Genomic DNA, 17,214 nt, shown 5'->3' with positions numbered 1-17,214 from the left:
GCAAAATATCATTTTGGATGGGCAGCACTGACTGGGAAGGGAAAAGCAAAAACCTCTTTAGAAGAAACACACAAAACACATAAACAAACACTCTTCTAACCGTTCAATAACTTTGTTATTGGAAAAACTTGTGAAAGACTTAGGAACTTCACATGCATCTCCCACACCTACCTTGACGCGTATCTGGATTCATGTGGGGTGTTTTGTAAGGAAGGTTTGGTCATCATGCTGATATTGTACTGAAGGCTGTTTTGCTGTTTTCCTCAGTGAAATGTTCCATGACACGCTCATTACGCGTGCACGTACCAGCACAGCCTGAGCCCTCACCCCACAAGGAACAGAACAGCTCACCCTGGCACTGCTGCCAGCAGCAAGGCAGGACTGCAGCTGACAGAAGTACAGATTTCTTCTATCTCAGCAATGGATGAAAAATAGCCAGGCAGGTCACAGATGTGTTTAGCACATCCAGTGCCATGTCCACTTACACCAGACTGGAATTTTGGGCACCCTTTTGCAACCAGTACACACAGAATTACTGCAGCATGAATTATATTTTCCGGCCATAACTTTTCAGTTTCTCATTAGTACCAAACAAGGTATTTAATGCCCAACTGATTATGTACTGTGCTTTAAATCAACCTTGCTAGTCTGAGCACACCACTTAATGCCTCTCTGCAAACTCAGATTTGTGGTTGGGTTTAAATATGTAATACCAACTGTGAATAATTTGTAGGGCTGTTTTAAACGGGAGAGAGGCTGTTTGCTACCTAACAGAGCCCAAGTCATAACTGTCTTAATAAGTCATCATTCACTGTCAAAGAACTTCTTGGCCCTCTTCTGCCTGCAAAGCTGGCAGCTCCTTTCATGGCCCACCAGCAGTGGGCACTGAATCCACTGGCAGGAAATAGAAACAAAGAAAGGAATTGCCCAGGTTTGCTACAGGTACAGGTGTTGGGAATTACCATCTTTGACTGGCAGATCTTCTTGCTGTCCTGTCCTTCCATCTAAGAATGAGTCTACAAATTGGCAGTGATCTTCTCCATGGCCCCTCTGGTCTCCTATGTTATAAAATTTTCCTGAAAGCAAAGAAGCAGCAGTTAGTGAAGGTTATTTCCAAAAACCACCAGAGGCAATGGGCTGTGCTCTTTCCTCTATGGGGAAGCCAAGGTGAATGCTATGATTCTTTTCCTCTCAGGACCTGTAGCTGTAATTTGAACATGACATGCAGGCTCCAAGTGCTCAAGGCTAAGGCCCCACTCCTGGCCAAAATCTGCCTGGACATAATTTTTCCCTCTCCTTACATTTCATACGGTAAGGGAAATTCTGTTACTACCAAGAACATCATCAAAAAGCAAGTTTTGGTAGTGATTTGAATGGAAGGCAGGTCTGGTTCCTTTTCAGGAAGTCCCCAGTACCTTCAGAGATGTTTTTACAGACCACCTCCTAACATAGCCAAGGCCTGTTTTAAAAATCATCATATTTTTACAACATGTATGTGCAAGTGATAGCCCTTAACATATAGATGACCTTGGACACCAAGTACTTATCCAGAGCATGGAGTGTGCCCATGTATTTGCTTGCAGGATTGCTTAACGGGACACTTGACTGCAAGTGAGTAGAAATCAAGGTCTCAAGTGTCCCATGTAGCATTACAGACTGTGCTTATCCTGTTAACAGGCACAGTGAAGGAACTCTGACAGATGTTTTTTACTTGCTGATTTGATTTTCAAGACATTAGTAAAATTCAGTTCAGAAGATGGAGCAGAGCATGCTACATTCTCTTGCCAAACCTGGGACAGACACCTTTGTACATAAATTTACCATTCTTTCTAATCTTCTTTCACAGCACTTAGTTCTCAATATGTTCAACCTTTGGTTGAGATGTTGAAAGGAAAGGTGAGAGAATTTAGAAAAAGGCTCAGGATGGAGGTATAAGCTGGGTAGAAAGTCCAGTTACTCAGTAGACACTGAGTGTCCTGGAGCCTTGAGTCCACGCCAGTCTGGCCATTTGAGAGGTGCTGGGGTGGGTTATAATACTGCTCCCAAAGAGCAATTAATAAAAAAAGCAGCCTGCCAATGAATGCCAACATTTTTGTGATCTGAGCGATACTTTGCCAAAATTTCTCACCTCCAGTTGATGGCCTCTGTACATGTGGTTCTTTTCTAGCTTAACAAAATTATTTATTGCTATCTAGCTTTGGCTGCAAACATGTTTTTTCTGTAGGAGAGCTGGTCAGAGGGAGTTCCTCTCAGCAAATTTTTTGCTCTGAAATTAAGAACATTCAGGCTGCCCAAGAAACCCTTTTTTTTGTTTTTCCACAGCTGTTGAAGGTCACACATAGAATTTATTTTTTTCCTTGCCTCAATAAATACTTATTTTTAGGTGGCCTGCTTTTCTGGAATGCCTACAGTGACTGCTCTGGAGGACTGTTAAATGAGGTCAGCAGTAGATGCTGGTTTATGGAACAGTCCTGGCATGTGTAAAGGAGATCAGTTTTTCTCCATAAGAGAGAGAATAAACCAGATATTTTAATGGCTAACACCAGAACAGTAACTTGGAGATACAAATATTCCTCTGGCCCACAGCTTAACCTATGCATAACTCAAACAATTGGTATTCATAAATTAGCAGCATTCTCAGTGACTATTACATTCTTACTGCCCAATTATTTCTGTAACAAAAGGACACACAAAACCATTCAGCTAACAAATAACTGGTTTTCTGCTTTGGGGATAGCAATTGTAGCACAAAGTCAATTTTTCTCCCTCAGTATTCCCTTGTGGGTGGCCTTACAATCTTACATACAGACCTTGTTTTATACATTATAAATTCCACAGCACTAGAAGAATGAATCCATGCTAAAAACCAGCATGCAAAGATACAGTTCCTGCCTGCCTTATACAATGGCATGTACAGAGCCCCCAAGGCTCCAGGCAATTACTCTGCTTCAACAGCAAAGCTTTGGAAGGTTTTTCAGTGTCCAGTGGAATTCAGAGCTCAGTGCACACCTGGTACAGCTGGCTGGTGCCTGCAGGGACACTTCCTGGCCTTGGGGACATGGCCAGGTGAGGTGGCCATGAGACACATCAGAGCAGAACTTGGCTTCAAACAGGGAAACTTCTCACACACACACAGAGGCCTCACTTAGCAAACAGGGCAGAAGCAGCTTTCCTTCTACATAAATATTTCACTTCTTTTAAATATTGTGACAACTGGTCAGCACTGGTTGTAACAATTCAAGTGCAAGAACCAGGCTTAGCAAGTATAATGAATACAGTGTGTCTATCTCATCTTCTTCCAACAAGGTTAAACCAACGCCCTTCCAGCAAGAGCAAAAACAATCTAATGAAAATAGGAAAATGGGCTCCTGATATTAAACTTTTCAGATTGGAGTTGCTTTCACTGCAGTGTTAATTCACTTGATTTAGGGCTGAAATCTAGTCCTGCTAGATTAGCACTGCTATTTCCTCTGCTGGCTGGTTTTGGGACACATCATTGCCAGTGCTTGTCATTTGATCACAGCTGGTTAGTACAGCAACAGTTGAATGAATGATACATCTGTTCAAAACATTCTCTTTTATTCACAAAATATCTAAGATATTATTTACATACGGAATATTGTACTGACTATTAATGACAAGACCTTCCTTCCTTTTCTGTTCATCAGAGAACGGTGCTGGATGCAAAAAGGGAAGCTTAAAATTATGGCAACATGGGCTGCCCTACACTCCCTTGCTCTTTTCCTTCCATATTCTTTCCATGCCCTGCTCCTGTGAGGGCAACTTTAGGTTATGAGAGTGGATTCTTCCAGCCACAGTCTCGCCCCAGCTAATTCAATGGCATGTGTTGAACACCCTTGCCTGACTTGCACTCAAAAGGCATTTCCCACACGTCTTTGTGCTCAGATGCCATGCTAATGCCATTGTCACAGAGCTGTCTGTGGTAAGAGACTTTGCACAGAAGAGAGCCAGGAGCTTGGGATGCATTATAAGAAGTTAACATATTTTTCAATGTAGCAGATACAGCTTGGACAAGCTGCATGAGACACAAAGATCTCCTATCCACTAACTGAAAAACACTTTTCACGGGCTGTTTCCCCAGCATGTGTTACCTGATTCAGGTCTTAAACACATCACACTCAACTGGCCTTAAAACACCAATCAAAACTTGAGAATGTAAGGCCAGGAGTTTCCCTTAGTAATGAAATATAATATGAGGAAAACAAAAAGGTGGGAAGAAAAGATCATAAGCAAAAATTTGGAATGTGAAAACAAAACAAAAATGCCAAAGCAGGTGGGTAAAACCTGTTGAGTTATAGTCATGTATTTATAAGCCTCCCAGTAATGAAGTAACCAGATATTTACCGAAAGGAGTGGAAATGATAGGTGTAATCCTGGTATAAAATGAGGTCCTGATCCGCTAGTTAATAATTCTAATTAATAATTATTCTCTAATTAATAATTAAACACCAGTTTGGCTGTTTTACAATATATGCTATTCACTCTGACCTTTATTTGTTTTCTGTATGATCCCCAGTATATAAACAGGTACTTAAAATCAGATTATCACCACAGAGAGGTTCCTCTGGAGTCAGAAAACTCAGTATCAAACATATCAGTGGTTACTGAGCACAAACAGATTACTGTTTATGATTAATCTGTGGACTAAATCAAACAAATCTGATCACACTTCAGGAATGCATAATATGGACAGCATTGATTTGAATGTTTCTTACCTGTAAGTGAATCACTGAGGTATATCTTGTATCTCAAAGAATTGCACAGCTGCACACCCACAAACTTCTTATACCAAGTCCTCTTTACATATTGTTTGCCTTTGCATTCTGAGTATGAGTCTGAATTGAATGGGATTTCAGTCCAGATTGCATCTTTCCCCACTGCAGGAGAGGAAAAAAGAGGCTGAAGTATGATGCTGTATACAAAATTACACACAACAAATGCATTTGAATAACTAGAATTAGAAATCTTGATGAAGCAGAATGTGCCATGACACCTGCATTTTGAACATGAGAAATATTTCAGGGGAGCACCAAAGCATGCAGATACAATTGGTGCTGTGAACTCCTCCTGCTGTCCTCTGGTGCAGGTTTGGAATAGGTTCATTCTGGGACCTTGTTAGGGGGACAATGTTTGTATTGGAAATACTCTCATTTACAAAGTGTGTGATACAGTCACCATTCTTCAGTGCGTTCAAGCCAAGACAATCAACTTGCAGCAAACTGTGATCTAACAAAAATACATAATTTTTACACATTAATTATGTGGAGAAAAACGGTGCCACAGTGTTTGTCAAAGTGAAAGTGATGACTATTACAAAAAGCAGCCCAATTTGCTCGAATGATCTCAGCTCTTCTTCAAAAGCTCAGTCCACCTTCCATCAAGGACAGGAAGAGTCTTGTTAAGTGGCCTAAAGCAGAGCTAGATCAAACCTTCTGAAGCAGAAAATTTTCCTAAAACACAAAGATAAATAGAATCTTCCAAGTTGTGCTCTGTTAACTCACTTAAAAAGTGTGGAGTAGCTTATTCATTTTGCAGAGCTTTCTTTGCTTTAATGACAAGGCTGAGAAAATATGAGGCTGTCTTTGGCTCATTTGTGTACATTGGTTTGAAGCCATCCCAGCTGCCATGGGAGTTCTACATCACGTGTATTGCCTTATGCTCAGGTAAGCAAACAGCCCTGCATGAATTCCTTGGCAGGGGCATGGGTGGAAGGAGTGAAATTGTGTGTGAATGCTGTTTGATTCTGTAACTCATCCAGCTGGTGCAGCAGAGCCACCTTCCTTGTAAAATTCTGCTATCTCATTTCTGAAAAAACTGCTGATCAGATTTATATATAAAACACTTACTTGAAATTGGCTCACTCACTCTTGGGTCCGCTGGGGGAAGAAAACAAACATTCAATCAGACACTGTAAAATGAACGTTTCCAATAATCCTATGGAAAAGCATTGGTAAGTGATTTTTTACAGCTGACATAAGCTGTAATTTGTGAAACAGAAAGAGTTTTGGAAGTGAAGTTAACTTTTGTATTAAATTAAATTAGAAGAAATATATTTCTTGTGTGAAACTCCAGTATCAATGGGCTTTTAATAATTTTACTTATGGGACAACACCAGCCAAGCAGAGCTCTAGTAAAAACAAGAGTTTAAACCTGCAACCATTTGTACCATGTCTTATTAAAATTTCAATTTCAAAACCTAAATAATAAAAGGGCACATCTGTAATACTTGCCACAAAAAACTTGGCTTTGAAAGCCCAAATGTGAGAAATGGATGTGTGCAATTAAGAAAAAACAAAACTGCATGCTTTATTTGTCCAAACTAAATAGGAGACAGAACATAAGCCTTGTCATTCATGAAAATTGCACTTGGTGCAAATGTTTTTTTCACTTTTAACAATCCAGAATTACAAAGAGTGTATTCAGAGGTTTTAAATATGTGTGGCATAGTCTGCACTCCTCCCTGAGTAATCCTTTGCTCAGCCAAAACTCTCATCCATCAGTGACAGCACTAGTTGAGGACTATTAAATTATTACACCTGGCTCTAAACACAGATTGAGAAAGTCCCTTTAAAAAGGCTAAATCCATTTTATGTTTTATGTGGTCTTTCAGTACCACCAAGCAATAAACACTTCTGCACAAAAGATGGTATCTTGCTTGCCTAAAGTCAACAAGTCAGCAAGAACAGGCAAAGCAAAAGCTCTCTGATTCTCATCTGTGAGTCAGAGAGAACTTCACCTGGGAACAAACCAGTGGCCAAAACAGGCTTGTATACACCTCTTTAAGAGTTTCACTGGAGAGTAAACAGGATGGAAGGGGACCTACTGGGACACTGACTTTTCACAACAGCTCTTTCTCAATCCCTATTTCAGCCAAACAGCATCACTGTTTACAGCAGCCTTATTGAACAGGTAGCAAAAACACCTATGAACACACCAGCCCAAAAAACCCCTAATGTTCCCATCCAGAAGCTGTTAATGAGTTGGACAGATGCAAAAAGGTCAGGAATATAAATCTCAACTGACTGAGCCCTCTCTAAGGATGAAGTAATTTTCTTTGCAATGAATACCAGACAATGTTCCTCTGTTTTTTTCTCTTGTAGTCTGTCCATCTTACATCCCCACACAACACAGGTCTGATCCCAGGTTGACTTGCCAGGCATGGTGGTAAAAAGCCAATCAGGAGACAGCAAAGAGCAGGACTGAATGCACAAAATGAAGTGAGAGAGCCTTTCATGCATCCCACAAACATGGGTACTAAAGGTGCTGTAAATGGTGGTCTGATCTTTGGAAGCTCTTACCTGATTCAGTACTGAATGACACAACATTGCTACTTGGACCTTCACCAAGGGGGTTCCTGGGTTTCACGTGGAATTCATAACTGGGGAATAAAATAGAAGAGATGAAAATTTTGCAAAACTAAGCATTCTTGAATAGTCTGGAGCAAGCAACCAACATGTATATGGGGGCTACTCCCCTTCTGGGGAACAAAAAGGCCAATTTCTTGCCACAAAACCACTGAGACATTTTTGTCCTAAATTAACCAGTCCTTTTGACAATTCTTTGCACACATACTATTAATATTTGATTTAATTCAACACTGACTTGTCTGTCTCCTCTCACACAACAGTTTCAGTTCTGGCAAAGGGAGCAAGTTCAGATGAGGTCTGAGGCAACCTGATAAGCAGAGACTGAGTGAAGGACATTGCTATTTATTTGTACTTTTTGCTTTTTTAAGAGCACAAACCTCCAATTCAATGCCTGTCAGGCCCACCCACAGTGACAGACAGGACCAGTAGCGATACACAGGGCAAGTCTTCCAGGACAGGAGCTCAGCCAAGGCAAAGATCCAGCTGCTTGAATGTATGTTAATAATAAATATATGAAGCAATGACAAGACACTGCACAGAGTCTCTTTTGCATGTGTTTTTACTGATGTGGCACAACACTGGCCTGTGCTGTGGTGATCTCACGATCCCTTTTCATCACTGTGTTGGGAACCAAATGCAGCGCTGTGAAAACAACACGACTGAGGAAAAAAATCCAAACCAGCCTCCTCTTCTTAAGCCTCCCCCAGCTCTGAGTGCTTGATTTCCAATGGAAGTGCCATGTGCAGAGGGACATCTCCCATACTCTGAGCACATGCATGGTGAAACTCTCCTAACAGAGAGGGTCCCTTCATCAGTGACAGGGAGCCACAGGACATGAGCCAAAGGGACTGTAGGCCTGGAAAACAGGCCCCAAATTAGAGGCATTTTGCTGTAAACACATAAAAAACGTGAGCCCCAGAAGTGGGCAACGAAACCTTCAGCTCTTGACTTGAGAGGGATCATTTACCCATGGTAATTTTGGTAGCTTGTGACTGTCACATAGCATTGTAATGTATTGCTGGAACCATTTCCAAACAGCAATTTTCTAAAGAAAGAAAACCCCCATACCACACTCTGCACAGTTGGAAATTTGTAAACTCCATTTGCAGTTCCCCAGAAGAATAACTCAATCCAAACTTTGGATTACCTTTCATTCCTCCTTGGCTCCTGCAAAACCGGAGCTAATTAACCTCAGTGGAGTATTCATGCAGAACCCAGCAACTGTTTTCCATCCACTGTGCTTCTAAGACAATATTTAACTTTAAAATTGCTTACTTAAGCAATTGACTTTATTTCTAGGGTTTTCTTTTCTTTTTGAGGGAAATACTTATATAGACTGGTATGCTGAACAGATGCATTGTGGAAATTCGTGGATATTGCTAAGAGAAACATGGGCATTTTTTGAGTTGAAAAAGTCTATTTGGAGAAATCTTTACATTTATTTAAACATGCTGAAAGAAGATTTGGAACTACCCATATTACCCCACAGTAGGAGGGAGACATTAACTAAAAAATCAATTAAGAAATTTATAAATCTTCATTCTCAACTTCAAATTGTTTAAACAAAGACATACTTTTAAAAATAGGACCGAAGTAGTTAGTATTCACATTGTTCATGTGGTTCAGTAACTTTTTTGGTCAAGAAGTGTTCTTATCTGGTAGGAAATGTCATAATATAGACAACTATAGCAAAGGAGTCAGAGATTCTTTCTGAAGAATCACTGAAGCACAAACAAAGATTTCTTAATATGTTGAGAGATAAAGTAATAGCTAGATGATATATTTTAAAAAATGTAGAAATTAATCCACACCTAGAGATATAAGACTGTTTCCTGCTTCCTTCACAGGAGGAACACTTGATCTAAAGCTATTATTGTAATAGTGATCATCAAGATCAATGTTCTATTGCTTTATGGGCAGTTTATGATTTGATCACGTGGGTGATAATAAACCTGTTATGTCCCTTTGTGTGTATTTTTGCTGATTTTTGAACAAATACATTGTTCTCAATGGTTGATATGCTCTACTTTGGGCTGCATTAGGCAACGTTCTTCATAGGAATCAGTCCTGTTTCTAAAATCTTTAGTCTATGAACTTGGACTCACCAATTCTCTAATTCCAAAGAGACAAAAACAAGGTTATTTTCCAAGCACTGTTTTTCAAATTGTGGTTTAGAGATCACTAGGTTCTCTGCAAAAGACCAAACCACAGCTTGGAAAATAAGGGCAAAATTTAAATAAAGAACTGAAATCTACAGATAGAGATTTCAGCCTATGTAAACATATAAAGAAAATTGGAGAAAAGAAAAATAATAAAGAAATGTCCAAAGTTCAGTTCAGTCAATTGGGGAAGCCTCTTATTAATAATGTTAAAAGGGAATTTTTGAAACTAAAATACATGCAGTTCTACAGTTCTGTGGTATGTGTTTTTACAAGCATCACAGGCTCCTTTCCTCTGCCAATTTCAATCCTAAAACAATACCAGTGGCTTCCACAGTACAAAAATAATAAACAACCACTTTTGGGGATGAAGAGAATTAGTTAGTTGACAGAATGTTGAAAAGGAGAGGAAGGAAATGGCAGACTGGGATCACAATATGACATAGTTTACTGTATTTTTAAAGCTATACTGTGGCTATTTTAATAGAAGACAATCTAAAGTCTTCCCTTTTTTGTGTAAGGTGAAAGATCTGAAAAAATATAATTAAAATGGCAAAAAAGTGTACCATCTGCTCTGTTATGCACTCCTATAGAAACCACAAAGAAGGGGAAAAGTGCTCACAGTTTCAAGAAGAATGTACATCAAAATTAATAGAATCCATGTCTGCTGCTTAATTAAATTTACCTAACGAGTGTGATGGTGTTCACAGGGGTCAGAGGATGAGGGAAGAGATGAGGATCTGCTCCATGCTTCAGAAGGCTGATTCATTATTTTATGATATATATTAAAACTATTCTAAAAGAATAGAAGAAAGGATTTAATCAGAAGGGTAGCTAAGAATAGAAAAGGAAGGAATGAATAACAAAGGCTTGTGGCTCGGACTCTCTGTCTGAGCCAGCTGACTGTGATTGGCCATTAATTAGAAACAACTCTGAGACCAATCACAGATCCACCTGTTGCATTCCACAGCAGCAGATAATAATTGTTCACATTTTGTTCCGGAGCCCTCTCAGCTTCTCAGGAGGAAAAATCTAAAAGAAAAGGTTTTTCAGAAAATATCATAGATACAAACAAGAAACTGGAATCTATATTCCATCATTATATCTGCCTGCCTAATATACCAAAAACTGCTGTCCTATGTAAGCAGCAATCTCATGCCTCACACCTTTAACATCTATAAGATTGCTATCCTAGAAACTTTTGGAGACCAGGCTTTCCAAATCCTCCCAAACTGTGTGAGACAGTGAAAGTCCTTGTGCAGATGAAATGGACTTGACTTGCAGTAATTACTACTTGGAGTGTATTTTTCCACCACAGGAAATCACTATAGCACATGGAACTCTGGCAAATGCAGCTGCTCCTGCATTTTTCAAATCATGCAGAAGGAGAAGATTGAAGATTGCAGAACTGAAAATAGGTGAAGAGAGATTTTCACCATAATAGGAGAACTGGAGCAGCTGAGTACAGTGCTGGGACTTGGGGGCTATTTCTGGGGAGATGCTGGTGTTGGATGGCAATTGTGCAGGGCTCTGTGCTCAGAGCTCCTCTCTGAGTGCAGAGTGTGCTTGGATGGCAGAGTGACCAGGAAAGAAAGGAGGAAAGGGAGAGAGAAAGAGAGAGAGAAAGAGAGAACAAACTGCTATGCTTGTTTGAGGAATCTTTCTCCTAACAAAGTTGGAAGAAGGGCTAAGAGAAATGGGAAATGCTTATCCATGAACCCTGATATCAACAGCAGTTTAGTACAAGGTCTGTTAGTTTTTTTTAATAAAACAAATAGAAACCTCCAGCATTTTTCTGAATTTTGCTGCATTTTCCTTTATAGTTTCTATCTCTTGACCCTTAATGTTAACAAAAGCTAAATTCTCTGCATTGATAGAGGTTTTCTTGTTTTTATCCTTGTATGTGATCAGAACATTTGGGTACTAACTACAATAAAAACCAATATTAGATAAAGGCGATAACAGCCTTAGGACAAAATCAACCCCAAAAATCCTGCAGAAACCACTCAAAACACTTTTAAAAAGGAGAGGAGTATATTTGAAATCACCAAAATTATTAATGGGGAAGCAGATCAGTACCTAATGGGAAGCTATACAAAACTGTGGAATGCAAGTATCTAAGTTTTTTTTTTTTTCCCTTATTAATACTCTTTTTCTACAGCAGAAGGCTGGTGGTACACGTCCTCCAATGGCTACTCAAACATCCCTAGAGCTTTGTGAAAAGTCTTAATATTTTTCTTTACTACCTTCCAATTACTCCCATCACCAACATGCATGAGAGCAGTTTTCAGCAGTCTTCAGGCTCTTCTTTGAAGGATTGTATAGAAATTTGGGCTGTAGAACTTCCTGGACACTATGGTCTGTGCTATGGGCTACACTGCCCTTAAACAAATCACCAGAATGAAAGAGAAAATGTACACTGACCAAAAAAAAAAAAAAAAAGGGTTTCAAGATAGGGCAGGGACACAGAAATAAGAACTACATATTTTGGCAGAGAAACCAGCAGAAATAACAAAAAATCTCATTGGAAAAAAAAACCCAAACAACATCTGCATTTAATATTTTAGGCTAGGAAAGTCCATGAAAAAACCCCAGACCATTGAATCCAATTTTTTGCCAATGAGAATATGCAGAGGAACACCATTATTACTACAGAAGAGATGGAATTAAGACAACAAAAACCACAGTAAGCCCATTTCTGTCTCAGGGCTCTCAATTTTTGTTACAAACAAACAGCTCAAGGAGGAAAATACTGAAAATTTCGGATAATAACCTTATCTTGACTCACATATGGAAGATCTTGCTTGACTATCAACATAGGAGAAATTGCTGCAATGCTTTCTTATGAAATTTTAATATAAAACAAGGAAAGAGCAGAGTCCTGGGCATGCCAGTGGTATTCCCACTGGGAGTTCTAATGTAGCAGCCTTTTAAGGAAACTCAGGTACAGGAGACCTGTATGCCAACTTAGGTGGAATATTGCAGGTCTCATTCCTCAAATGGCTCCTTGGAAGTTAGACTGTAACTACTTTGACCAAAATGATCAGTCCTGCAGTTTGACTCTTTTCCAAGTGGAATAAACACTGCATTTCTCACTATAAGAATCACAGAATTTCCATGTGGAGGATGAAAAATTGTTAGCTCATACTAGTGCATTTGTTTCTCTCATTTTTTTTTGGCTAAGATAGAAATGACATTTGCATTAACACACTAAGCCACCTCTGCCTGCATCAAAGAAACTGGAGGAAACTGAGATCTACAAGATCAGAAAGTGCCCCTAAGGTCCAATTTTACCATAAATAATCTGTGTTGTAAGACACCTATGAAGGTGACCTGGTCCAGGCTCCTTTTCAGCTGCTTTGAGCTCAGGGTTCATAGTGGCAGACACTCACTGTTTGAACAACAGAGTAAAGACTGAGTAGCTCACTACTCCGTTCAGACTAACCAGGAGAAAGAAGAATAAAAGATAGCAAAAACTGCAGAAATTTTGGCGTGTGCTTCAGTGTGATAATTAACAGGGGGCTGAGTGAAATGTGACCTGAACCTACTCTTAAGTCCTTGGAAATAATATAAAGGGCAACAAAAGCTAACTACAGTATAAAGTCATAATCAACACTGCATATGTGAATAGTAGATCATAGAAGCACATCTATAAGAGAAATGTTTAAGCAGAAGACATTCATAAAATAAAAGGAAGTTTTCTTCAGGCACCACTTATATCCAATTAACTATCTGTACAAGGAAGATGTATATTCTTATCTAGATCATATAGCATAACAACACCACATGCTTTGAGATATTTCAGGTAAAGGTTACAACCAGAAGCAAATGTGGTGAAATTAAACAGAATTTTAGACTGAAGCCAGTCAGTAGCTTACTGACAGAAAGAGTACCTATTTCAAGAACTCTGACAAACCTAATAATGGATATCAAGATTTGAACTTCCCAGGTTATTTAAATTATCAGAAATCTCCTAAAATTTGAAATCCTGCAGTAACCACATTTGATAATTCTCTAGGTGAAAAAGAGGATAAAATATTTGTCCTATAAGGAAAAAAATCCTTTAAAGTAATGTGTGGTTGTCGACTGTGAGGCATGCCTTACTGTGGGAAAATTTCATGGATATGATATGTCTTTCCTTGGGCAAAAACCAGATGGATTTTCAATGAAATCACATTGTAAAGGTGCCTCCAAAACATTTTTTTAAAGGAAAAAACCCCAAGAAACCCATTGCATTAGAAAGCAGCTGACTGTGCCCCACATTTTTTTAAAAAGTGTATATCCTTTCAAATCGCTATTTTACTTTCATCTCAGAGTATCAGACTTGCACTCAAGTCACCAGGAACCCATAAAGGTAGCATATATAAGACAGAAAGGCAACAAACTTCCATAATATATACAACTTGATTTGTTTAAAATTAACCTTCACAAGTTGTGGAAGTCCACTTTCATTTCCATCTCTATATTGTCATGGTATGAGTCTGCTAAAACCAAGTACTTGATAACTGTACTCAAAGTCAAAACTCTTTTTTCAGCCAGTGCATTTTTTCTGGATCTAGTCACTTTTCAGACAGCTAAATGGACACACAGAATAATTCACCATAATCCTCATCCCATTTAACTTCTGTGTTTGTACTTACTGACAGCTGCAGTCGCAGATGCAACTTTTGATGAGCGACTGTAAAAGTCTCTTTGTTGCCTCCCTAACTCTGTCCAAATTCCTGAAATATTTAAAGTCTGGCCATCAGCTCCTAATCTTTAAAAGCTGCCTTGTGTAAAGGCCAGCTCAAAGGGAGAAGGGTGTCTGCCTTGCTGCAGGGCTTCCCAGAGGTGCAGCAGTATCACCTATTTGAAGAATGTAAAAGAGTGAAGCAAACAGACAGCATGATCTGGCACCCCGGTTTTCCCTAATGCTTGTCCTCCCCCTTCACACCAAAAAGTTGTTTTGCTTCCCTCCTGTTGGTATTGGGCAATTAACTCTTTAGCTTCTGGGTCAGGCACTACCATATCCTACCTGAAGTACCTCAATAGGATGCCTGACCTTGGCCAACAGGACTGCAGACAGTCTCTGCCAGATACAGCTCCTCAAGAGCCCACAGCCCTGAACTGCTTGCTGCTACAGGGGCTTTCTGGCTTAGACTTACCCATGAAGGCTCAGATAACAAATTCACATTTTTTATGCCTTTTTGGGAAGTCTTTGTTTAGGTTTGTCTGCTTTAGATCTGTCCTGACCTGCCTTTAGCTCTGAATGCACTGGACCTTCAGAGCAGCAAAGGGGGTTCACACAAGCCTCACTGAGGGCTTCAGGAAAGCTGGAAAAAACAGGGTCTCTAATTCAGCTTCTGAATTAGAGATTCAGAATTCAGTCAGTTTCTCCAAAGTGTTCCCAGGCCAAGAGGTTCTTCCCAGTTAATCCCCTTCTGCTACTGAGCATCTCTCTTTCCATACATTGCTGGTACTTTTGCAAATGCTGAGCATTTGTGGGAGGGATTTCTATTTCTCTGCCAAGTTTCTTTTCCAGCTCTACCTCTTCTACAGCTCTTCCCTTTGAGGATAGTTATGGAAAAATTTCCTTACCAGTCTAATATATTCCTTGATGAATTTTTACACATATCAGGGACTTTGTTAATGAATACTGAGCTGTGTTTAAATTTTGCTCTTCCTCCCATTTAGTCAGTTTTATTCACAAACACATTTCCTTCATCTAATGAGCAGCTCCTGATAGACAGGAGACTTTTAGGATGGACATGTGATGTTTCTTGGCAGTACAGATACTGTCTACATGATGATACCTGTCTTAACCACCTTCTTGTTTTCCCTGAATTTAGTGTGCCTGGATTTGAGGGATAATAGTAACTTGTGCTTCTGCCAAAGCTCTCAAGGTGTCCTCACTGTTAGGAAACACATTTTGCTTGAAATGGGAGTTTTATTGAACTGAGCCACTCTGAGGACTTTACATCCTTAAATCTGGTGAGACCTGGGGGATAGGCACCATTGCAATTTATAGCAAAGCAATGTATATCAAATTTATATATATTTGGCCAGTGGCCCTCTGGATCTAGAAAGGCTTTCACTGCCTTTCCTTTTGGAGGCTGGGGTTGGTGAATGGCAGCTGCTCCCTTCTCAGGAATAGCTATGCCTTTAAATCTTATTTTATCTAAAACAGAAACATCCATTCACCAAAGCCAAATGGATGGTCTTGCAGGAAAAACCCAAGTGTCACTCATTAACTTTCTGATGCAATTAGTAAAGAACATAACAAAAGACAAACGGTTCTCTGCTCTGAATTTTACCATAAAAAGAACACTTTTTAATAAGATTTGTTATTTAAAGACCGATCATGCTTATTTGAACTAGTTGCATGAGAGGCACACATGAACTGGAATTCACTTATTCATTTTTAGTTTGCCAGTTCTTTTGAGACACTGAAAGAAAATTATATATTCTGGACAAATGTATTTTTCCTCTCATGGTAATTTTCTTGCTTTTGTCAAGTAGTCTTTCTGCACCTTGTCCAGACCACAAATATTCTTGTAAATGTCCTAAAGATTGCTCAAATATGTTTTATCTGTTAACTTACAAAAAAGCTAAACCAAACTATAAATTTTTTTTTCTATCAAAACAGGAGTAAAACCGATTAGGTCTTATTTCCATAGGTATTTCCATTTGAAGTGGCAGACAGCTGGCAGTCTAAATTAGTTGGATTAACTTAAAAAATTATATTATTTAGCTACCTTGTGTCAGGTTTTAGGTTTTCCACAGTAGAATGGGTTTGATTTGTAGTGATAATTGATTTCTCCTTTTCACCATCACTTCCTCCATTTTCAGTTGACACAACCTCATATTCTGGAAAATTACAGTGAAGAAAAATTAGATCAAGTAACATCTCTTACTTGAGCTTCTTAAATACAACCAAATAGTGAACGAGTATGCAATTTTACAGGAATTCAACCCTTCTGCCTTTTGCCAGCCTGAAGTCAATGCATGATGTGGACATTTTAATTCATTCAAGTTGGAAGAGAAAATGCAGGAAATGAATGAGCATACAAATATGTGCATGCACACACCAAGAACTACCAAGTCCATCCAGTGCCTGCTTGTTACTCAGTGCACAAGGCAACAAACTGCCCTTCATTTCTGTGGCAACACAAACAGCAAAGCATGAGCAGAATGGTCTTGGTTCCTGACACTTGCAGTTTTTATAAAAACAAGAAGGTGAGTGTGATCACTGTTTCGGTTGTTATTTGTTAGACCTTTCCATTATGCTTTGGCTTTGGGCGTACCCAATGAAAGCCCTTGTACACAGTTAAAGTCAGGCAAAGTAAGCATTCAAAAGGCAAAATGATGCAACAAACTATGTTTTCTGTTTCCACATTTCTATCTGAAACAGCACATTTATTTTTAAAAAAACGATGTGATGCCTAAATAAGATGATTGGAAAAACATGCATAAACTACAAAAATAGAAAGAGATGGCAGCAAAACTGGTTTAAGCCTGTCTAAACAAGTAATGTTGTACTGGTGCCAATATGAAGCAATCACTGTTTTCAGAAAACAGGATTCAATGCCTTCTCTTGAATTCAGAATTGATTTTGATGAGTCATTAACTGAGTTGTCAGTTAATTTCAAGAAGTTAATGGAAGAACTAAGAATGGCCATCTTGCATGT

General features: G+C 39.1%; 1 protein-coding gene across 20 annotated transcripts in view; it reads right to left on the bottom strand.

Moving 5' to 3' along the window:
- Positions 1 to 17,214, bottom strand: part of ABI3BP (ABI family member 3 binding protein) — a 173,591-nt gene that overhangs the window by 2,349 nt on the left and 154,028 nt on the right. For all 20 annotated transcript variants that reach the window (XM_064725451.1, XM_064725461.1, XM_064725363.1 and 17 more), the window contains 5 exons: positions 16,282 to 16,393; positions 7,320 to 7,399; positions 5,868 to 5,897; positions 4,737 to 4,898; positions 963 to 1,076 (listed from right to left, as the gene is read on the bottom strand). In XM_064725451.1, the coding sequence (XP_064581521.1) occupies positions 963 to 1,076; positions 4,737 to 4,898; positions 5,868 to 5,897; positions 7,320 to 7,399; positions 16,282 to 16,393 (498 nt within the window). The remainder of the gene's footprint in view (positions 1 to 962; positions 1,077 to 4,736; positions 4,899 to 5,867; positions 5,898 to 7,319; positions 7,400 to 16,281; positions 16,394 to 17,214) is intronic.

Source organism: Zonotrichia leucophrys, chromosome 1, assembly GCF_028769735.1.
Source record: "Zonotrichia leucophrys gambelii isolate GWCS_2022_RI chromosome 1, RI_Zleu_2.0, whole genome shotgun sequence".
NCBI lineage: Eukaryota > Metazoa > Chordata > Aves > Passeriformes > Passerellidae > Zonotrichia > Zonotrichia leucophrys.
This window is presented reverse-complemented; position numbering and strand designations above follow the sequence as displayed.